The sequence below is a fragment of the Chiloscyllium plagiosum genome, chromosome 2 (assembly GCF_004010195.1).
Source record: "Chiloscyllium plagiosum isolate BGI_BamShark_2017 chromosome 2, ASM401019v2, whole genome shotgun sequence".
Lineage (NCBI taxonomy): Eukaryota > Metazoa > Chordata > Chondrichthyes > Orectolobiformes > Hemiscylliidae > Chiloscyllium > Chiloscyllium plagiosum.
In genome coordinates this window covers 10,784,905-10,794,143 of record NC_057711.1, presented here as the reverse complement: position 1 = coordinate 10,794,143, position 9,239 = coordinate 10,784,905, and the positions used below count along the sequence as shown (strand labels likewise).

The 9,239-nt window shown below is 41.4% G+C and overlaps 1 protein-coding gene across 13 annotated transcripts in view; it reads left to right on the top strand.

The window, feature by feature from the left end:
- add1 (adducin 1 (alpha)) overlaps positions 1–9,239 on the top strand; it is a 173,513-nt gene that overhangs the window by 135,431 nt on the left and 28,843 nt on the right. For 9 of the 13 annotated variants that reach the window (XM_043703905.1, XM_043703897.1, XM_043703915.1 and 6 more), the window contains 3 exons: positions 3,525–3,614; positions 3,727–3,744; positions 4,663–4,749. In XM_043703905.1, the coding sequence (XP_043559840.1) occupies positions 3,525–3,614; positions 3,727–3,744; positions 4,663–4,749 (195 nt within the window). The remainder of the gene's footprint in view (positions 1–3,524; positions 3,615–3,726; positions 3,745–4,662; positions 4,750–9,239) is intronic. The other 4 variants (XM_043703870.1, XM_043703893.1, XM_043703924.1 and 1 more) reach the window with 2 other exon arrangements.

The window sequence follows — 9,239 nt, the reverse complement described above, 5'->3', positions numbered from 1 at the left end:
TATTCCTGTTGACAATGATGATTTGAAGATCAATGCCAAAGGCTCGGCAATCTCTTCCCTTCCCAGAGGATCCTAGGATAGATCCCATCCGGCCCAGGGAGCTTGTCTATTTTCACACTGCAGTATTTCTAATACCTCTTCCTTGTGAACCTCAATCTCTTCTAGTCTAGATGCAAGTATCTCTGTATCGCCAACATTTTCATTTTCTATAGTGAACACTGTCGAAAAATATTTATTTAGTGCTACCACTATCTCCTCTGACTCCACGCACAACTTCCCACTATTATCCTTGACTATTATCCTTGACTGGCCCTAATTTAACTCTCGTCATTCTTTTATTCCTGACATACCTATGGAAAGCCTTAGTTAACCCTGATCCTATCCGCCAACAGCTTCTCATGTCCCCTCCTGGCTCTTCTGAGCTCTCTTTTTAAGTCTTTCCTGACTTCCTTGTAACCCTTAAGCGCCCTAACGGAGTTTTCACATTTTGTCCTAACATAAGCCGCCGCCGCCTTCTTGACCAGGGATTCCACTTCCTTAGTAAACCACTAGTTTTTAAAATGCTTTGGACCATGATCTGGATTATTCCTACCCTTTAAATCACGGGTCAGTCAAGTAGCACTTGTCTCTGGTTCAGGGGTTTCTCAGCTTATTTCCAGAGGCTTGATCATCAGCCTTGATTTTATGCTCTGAAGCAAAACTGGGATTTGCTGAATGGTCAGGTACCTTCTGTCAGATGTAATCTTAAGCCAAGTCTCTCTCTCCACCTCAGATGGACCTGAAAGATGGCATGGCACTGTTTTGAATAAAAGTTATCCCCAATGTTCTTGTTAATATTTATCCCTCAGTCAGTGGGCTTGATTTTACATGCTCTTGCAGGTGTGTTTTCAGCAAGAAGGTATGCTTTTTCAAAATCAAAAGCAGGTACCCATACTGCCCCATCCCACTCACCCCAAGCCGAGCTCCATAATACAGAGGTAATTGGCAAAAATGCTGCCAAAATCAGCACCCTAGCCAGTATATGTAAGTAAGAGTCAGTTTAGCTTACCCTGCCCATGTTGTAAAACAGTTGGTGTGGCAGATGGGCAGGAACATTCAGCCCTTTTTCTCAACCTACATATTTTTGCAAGAAAAGATTACTATCTCCAGAGGGTGTCTCTGTGCATTGGACCACAGCTGCAGAAGATAATATTCCCTGTTTTCCTCACATCGGCTTTAGCACCCCATCCCATAGCATTCTCAGCTCCACCCCAATCCAAACCTGCCTACCCAATAACATTCGAAATCTCCTTAACTGAACTCTCGTACAATTCTGCATGTTTTCACTGAAACATTGTCTAATCATTAGCATGTTGTTGTTCAGGGAGCCAGCTATTTGCAAAATGTTTGCCACATTTTCCATATTACAACAGGGATGCTCTTTGTGAGACTTCCATGAATCCATTCAGTGCTTTGAAATGATCTGTGGTCATGGAAGAGAGTTTATAAATGCTAATCTTTTTGTTTCTACATTGTATGTCTCGCAGTGCTCCATCTGTTGTATAAATATTTTGTACAAGTTGTTGATATTTATATTAATATAAAACCCTATGATTTCTTTTCTTGTTTGGGAAATTTTTTACACCTACTTCTTATCTAATATAGTCTGAAAGAAAGCCTGAGACCTAATGGGAAAAGGCATCAGAAGATGCATATGTTGGTTGGATTTGAATTGATTGTAAAAGCATGGGGAGCTAGTAATCAGTGGAGTGAGTGTTTGAGTGTGGCTGACTGAAGTAAAGCTTTCGCATGAAAATGGGGATTTGAATTCCATTTATATGCTGTTATCCTTTTGGAGTATAACACTTTCACTTTATTAATAAAATCCAGTTGTACCTCTAAATCTCTCTTAGACCATAAGATAGTGAGTAGAATGGGGCTATTCAGCCAACTGAGTCTCCTCCACAATTTGAACATGGCTGATATCTTTCTGAACCTTTCTTGCCTTCTGCCCATAATCCTTGATTCTCTTATTGCTCGCTCTTAGCTTATTCTCTACCCAAAATGTATGGGAATACAAGTAGGCCATTCAGCCAGTTGAGCTTGCCCTATCAATTTGTCTTGATGGTACGCAATGACTGAGCTTCCATAATGATCTGAAGTAGAAAATTCCAAAGATTCAACACCATCTGAGTGAGGAAATTCCTCCTCGTTTCAATCTTCTCTTATATTGAGATTTTATGCCCTATTTCTACAGTCACTACTCCATAGCAGCATCCTTTCTGTATCCACCCTATCATGGCCTGCAAGAATTTTGAAGGTTTCTATGTGATTGCCTTTCATTCTTTGGAACTGCAAGGAATACAGATATAGTTTTCTCAATCTCTCCTTGTAAAGCAATGCTGCCATCCCAGGGATTCATCTTGTGATCGACTGTTGCATACCCTTTACTAACTCTATTGGACTGCCCATTTTAGACTCCACTGATTTGTTTTTTCATGTCTTGTAGGTGGCTGTATCTATATTTCGAGTTGAAAATTCCTAACAATTTAAAGACAGTAGTTACAAATAACATTTGTTATTCTGTGCTTTATGGTCATCTACTGTCAAAATCCTTACCCACACTTTGTTAGTTTGGAGTTTCAAGGTTTCCAACATACTCCTAGCCAGCACTTGTCTTTTGATGTTTCATAAACTTGAACCCTCTAAAACTCTGTTTTCTGTACTCCCACCAATTTCAACTCTGCCGTTATGTTTAAAAATTCCTTTTTTTAATTTGCAGTTGCCCATAACACTCTCCTCACTTTTGTAATTTTAGTCTGTACTCATCTGATTCGTCTCGAGCTTCCCTGATTTTGAATTGTTCCATCATTGGTGGCTATGCCTCCCACGACTGATGCTCCAAAGTATAGATTTCTCCCCTCTGACCTTTTGGTATGGCAGCACCAGAACATCCTGATCTGATAAAATAATAAAATATTATGCTGGAAAAGTCCAGAACAGAAAGGTATAATATTGAAGTTGGGACCAAGTTATTTAATAATGAAATATATGGAGTAATGGCAAGTAAATGGAGTTGATTTATATATCAGCCATGACCTAACTGAATAGTGAAACAAATTCAAGGAGCTGTTTGACTAGCTCCTCTTCCTTCATTTTTAATCCTACTGAATATCTGCAAGCATGTGTATTCTTTCAGTTCAGAACGGCACCTTGTTGGGGAAATAAATAAATGTCTATGCAATTGTGAAATGATGTTGTGCCTTTTTCTGGCTTTACAAAAGTATTTTTCATAAATGAGCTTACATTGCAATTCCTATGGTTAATTATGAACAATTTTGACATTTTAGTAATTCCCAACTGTTGATGGTTCACTCTTCTTATGAAAAGACCTACTGAAGCGTAAAATTGTACCTCTTGGTAAACAAATCAAAAGGGCGCATAGTAATGTGTTGCTCAAAATGTGCTGAGCAGATAAATCTTTGTCTGCATTCATAAAAGGAAAAATAATTATTTTTTTCCTTCCTTCATTTTTCTCCCCTTAGATTCGAGAACAAAATTTACAAGATATAAAGACCGCAGGTCCTCAATCTCAATTACTATGTGGTGTTGTACTGGATAGATCCTTTGCTCAGGTGAGAATATAATGTTACAGAAAAGAAAATATTCTGCACTGCTTGTCATCTAGTTTGTCTATCTGCCACTAATTTCCCTAACGTTTTGCAAACACTGTTCTTCAAATGGCAGAATTTATCTATGTGGGAGGTAAGTACTAGTGATAACTCTATTGTTTAATATGCAAAATATTCAAGCAATAATGCAGATATGGCGGCACAAAAACAATACTGACAGTTGAGCAATAGCATGCTAATCCGAGCATCTGCAAACCATTGCTGAATGTAGCCATCTTTGCATGTCTTGTGTACTTCCAGATATAATGCTGTTACACATTTGTAAGCATGCTGAGTATACTAGTCAGGCTTTCAGAACCTCATTAAACTGGTACCACTTTGTTTGAAATGTAGTTCAGAGCTTAAGTTCTTGGGCCTGTGATACATAATCATAATGTGAAAAAATGGTTTTGTCAATCAAAATAGCAAAGCATCTGAAAATTAAATGAGAGTAAACTGCAAAGTTTCCATGAAGTCTTTTGCATAAAGTCTTACACCATAACTGCATTGGGTCTTTGTAACTTGCTGGTAATAGCTGGATAATATCTTGACTTCTTATTAAGTCATGCGATGCTTAATGTACTTGATATGATTCAAACTGCCTTTAAACTTTACTTGGGTCTACCTGACATGACTGATAAATGGGACAAGTTTTTTTTTGTTTTGAGCATCAATAAACTGGAACTTCAATTTCAATAATTAACATCAAAACGTCACAGTACTTTTCTTCACAGCACGTACCAATACAGGATTAGTTATGTTTCTTTAAAATTTTTGAAGTTTCTATGACAAATTAATGGTATATGAGATCATGAAAGTTTGACTGGTTGAAAGCTTCCTGTGTGCTCATCATTAGAGTTGGGTTTATAGCTTGCATGCCATGCTCTCCTAGTCATCCTGCTACTGGAATATGTAAGTTGCATGAAAATGACTTGATAACGTAATGGATTTGAGTTATCCAGTCTTTAAGGGAGGGTATGGTTTGCACTGTTTACTCAATTTACTGTTGCAGGATGCACCTCTCTCAGACTGTACGGAGTTTATTGATGGTCTCGATCTCTCAAAGCAAGCCTTAAATCCCGCTAACCCTGTTAGAAAGGTACTTACTGACCTGTTTTGTTGAACTCTGCGCCTGTTATCGCTTTTGCCTAACCCAAAATCTCTGCTCTACTCTAAAGTGCTTGTTTTTTTTAAAAATAAAGATTGAGTTTCTTGCTATTAACTCTGGCTTATTAAAATCCATAATACTAATGCAGAAAGGTGCTGAAGGACCAAGTTAATGTTCAACTATTCAGAGGGCTGTTTTTCAGAGGCGTCTTCCTGGTGTTTGCATGAAATGTTGAATTAGATTTTTTATAACTTCATTGCAAGTAAAGTTAGGCAGTGAATTATATAATTCCTGAAATTATTATTTTAGAAATGTTTATCAGACTTGTATATATGCAGAATATACTTACAAAAAACAAAAGTCCTAGAATTTTAACTAACAGGAAATATTTATAAACGGTGGCTCAGTGGCTGTCACTGCTGCCTCACAGCACCAGGGACCCAGGTTTGATTCTGGCCTCTGGCGACTGTGTGGAGTTTGCATGTTCTCTGTGTGGGTTTCTTCTGGGTGCTCCAGTTTCCTTCCACAGTCCAAAGATGTGCAGGTTAGGTGAATTGGCCATATTAAATTGCCCAAAGTGTTAGTTGCATTAGTCAGGGGTAAATGTAAAGGAATGGTTCTGGGTGGGTTGTTCTTCAGAGGGTCAGTGTGGACTTGTTGGGCATTGTAGGGAATCTAATCTAATCTAAACAAAGAAGATCTAATTCATAGGCTTATGGCCTTGAAATTTAGATGATTGCAAGATGTACTACAGCAGCTGAGCTGCAAATTTATGTTCTTGATATTAACCCAATGAAATAAAAGCCAGTTTCAGTAATGGTGACCATGACCATGACCATCTAGTTCACTAAAGCATTTAAAAGCAACTCATTGACTAGTTCCCCTTCATCTATTCTATGTGGTATATTTGGATTTCGAGAAGGCTTTAATAAGATCCTACACAAGAGGCTGGTGGTCAAAAGTAAAGCACACAAGATCACCGGTAATATATTTGCATGCATTGAGAACTTGCTGGCAAACCGGAAATGGTAGGAATAAAAGGGTCTTCGTTCACGGTGGTTGAATTATAACTAGCAGAGTACTCTGGTGCTTGGGGCCCCAGCTATTCACAATGTATGTAAATGACTTGGACAAGGGAACCAAGCAAAACATTTCCAAGTTTTTCTGATGATGCAAAACTAGGTGGGGTTGAGAGTTGTAAAGGGGATGTCAAGAGGCTTCAAGGTGATCCAGACAAGTTGAATGTGTGGACAAGCACATGGCAGATGTAGTAAAGCGTGGATGAATGTGAAGTTATACACTTTGAGAAAAGCAGAAAGACAGTATTTAGTGGAGATACATTGGGGAATGTGAACCTGGGTGTCCTTGTATACTATCAATGAAAGCAGGCAGGTGCTGCAAGCAATTAGTCATAGAGGTCTAAAGCACAGAAAAATATCCTTTGGCTCATTGAGTCTGCACTGGTTTAAAAAAAAAACAGCCAATTATTCTAATCCCATTTACCAGCACTCGGCCCATAGCCTTGTAAACCATATGAGAGCATGGGTCTCACCCTGAACATCTTCAAGACGAAGGTCCTTCTTCAACTTGGCCGAGCATCGTGGAGCAAATCTTCGATGATCAAGGTCCACTGGGAGGCCTTGGAGACCATTGGCCACTTCCAATGCCTTGCAAGTGTCCTGTCGGCCAAAGCAGCTATTGGTGAAGAGATCCAGCATTGCCTCCAGTGTGCTAGTGCAGCCTTCAGCCACATTGAGGAAAAGGGTGTTCCAGAACAACACCAGATCCAACAACAAGATCACGATACAGAGCTGTGCTGGTTCCCGCCCTCTTATATGGCTGAGAGGTATGGACTGTCTACAGCAGACACCTCAAGACACAGGAGCAGTACCAACAATGCTCCCTGCACAAGATCCTGTGTATCCACTGAGAAGAAAGACACAGCAACACCAGCACCTCGACCAGGCCAATATCCATAACATAGAGGCATTGACCACCCTTGATTGGCCACAATGGACTGGACATGTCATCTGTATGACCGACACGAAATTCCCCTAGCAGGTGCTCTACTCCCAGCTTCGAGATGGCACGCAAGCCCCAGAGGAAATGCTTCGGTGATCTCCTGAAGGCCTCATTGATGAAGTGTAACATTCCCATAGACACCTGGGAATCACTGGCCCAAGATGGTTCAAAGTGGAGCAGGAGCACCCAGGAAGGCAGCAAGCACCTCGAGACCTGGAAAAGCGGAAGCCAGACGAAAACAGCATGCTGTCACCAATACTCCACCCACCCCTTCCTGAGACTATCACCTGCCTCAAGTGTAACCAAGCCTGCAGCAGCTGTATTGGTCTGTATAGCCATCTGTAGACTCACTTTGAGGATGGAAGATTCATTGTCATCGTCATCCTCATCTGTGAGGGGCCATTGATTATGAAGATACTTTAGCACCACAAGTGTGCACCTAAATACGAAAATGTTATGAGGGTTTCTGCCTCTTTCCCACCATCCTCCTGCAGCTTGCCTTAAATCTATGCCCCCGGTCATTGATTCCTCCATCAAGAGGAATGTTTCTTCCTGTCTACCCTGTAATATTTCTTAATTGTGTGCCTCACTGTCTTCTCTGCTCCAATGAAACAACCGCACTCCATCCGTGGTGGGCGGCACGGTGGCACAGTGGTTAGCACTGCTGCCTCACAGCGCCTGAGACCCGGGTTCATTTCCCGCCTCAGGCGACTGACTGTGTGGAGTTTGCACGTTCTCCCCGTGTCTGCGTGGGTTTCCTCCGGGTGCTCCGGTTTCCTCCCACAGTCCAAAAGATGTGCAGGGTCAGGTGAATTGGCCATGCTAAATTGCCCGTAGTGTTAGGTAAGGGGTAAATGTATGGGTGGGTTTCGCTTCGGCGGGTCGGTGTGGACTTGTTGGGCCGAAGGGCCTGTTTCCACACTGTAATGTAATCTAATCTAATCTAATCTTTTTTATATAACCAAAATTCTCCAGCCCAGGCAAAATCCAAAAAAATTTCCTCTGCACCCTCTCCAATGCAATCACATTCCTCCTGTAACATGGATCCCATATTTTGAGAGTGTGCATTCTATCTGCTAAATAATGCACTGGAAACTAATGATCAATCCTGTCATTTGCTTCGTTGGATTGAAACATTTTTCAAATACCTTTATTTGTTTAGTGACAGGAGACGGAGACAGAAGGTGCTGGTAGAAGGCTGTATGCGTGACTGCAGGGCTGGTGTGCAGTGGCATTCCATCGGGATCCCTGCTGCATCCCTTATGTTTATGATCTACATAAAATATGTAGATGACAATGTCAGGGAGTGATAACTAAACTTGCGGATGATTCAAAGATTGACCAGATTGTTGACAGTGAGGAATAAGGTGTTAGATTAGAGTTATAAATGGATTGATCAGATGGAATTTGAGGTGAGACGGATGTGAGGTGAGAGGCACTTTGGAAGAAAGAACCAAAAGGGAGTACTCAATGAATGGTAGAATACAAAGATTTTGAAGTGCTTGTCCACAGATCCCAGAAGACGGCAGGAGAGGTTAATAGGGTAACTAAGAAGGCATTTGGGATGCTTGTCTTTATCAGTTGCGGTATCAATTATAAGAGCAGGGAGGTTACGTTGGAGGTGTACGAAACTTTGGTTAGGCCACAGCTGGAGTACTGTGTGTAGTTCTGGTCATCACACTGTAGGAAGATGTAATTGCACTGGTGGGGAGGTGTAAAGGAGATTCACCAGTTGCTGTGGTTCTGTTCGCCAAGCTGGGAATTTGTGTTGCAGATGTTTCGTCCCCAGTCTAGGTGACATCCTTAGTGCTTGGGAGCCTCCTGTGAAGCGCTTCTGTGTTGTTTCCTCCGGCATTTATAGTGGTTTGTCTCTGCCACTTCCAGTCGTCAGTTCCAGCTGTCCGCTACAGTGGCCGGTATATTGGCTCCAGGTCGGTGTGCTTATTGATTGAATCTGTGGGTGAGTGCCATGCCTCTAGGAATTCCCTGGCTGTTCTCTGTTTGGCTTGTCCTATAATAATAGTGTTGTCCCAGTCGAACTCCTGTTTCTTGTCATCTGTGTGTGGCTACTAAGGATAGCTGGTCGTGTCGTTTCGTGGCTAGTTGGTGTTCATGGATTCGGATCGTTAGCTGTCTTCCTGTTTGTCCTATGTAGTGTTTTGTGCAGTCCTTGCATGGGATTTTGTACACTACGTTGGTTTTGCTCATGCTGGGTATCGGGTCCTGGTGAGTTGTTGTCTGAGAGTGGCTGTTAGTTTGTGTGCTGTTATGAGTCTTAGTGGTTGTAATAGTCTGGCTGTCAGTTCAGAAATGTTCTTGATGTATGGTAGTGTGGCTAGTCCTTTGGGTTGTGGCATATCCTCATTCCGTTGTATTTCCCTTAGGTATCTGTTGATGAAATTGTGGGGTGTCGGTTTTTGGCGAATACCTTGTATAGGTGTTCTTCTTCCTCTTTTTGC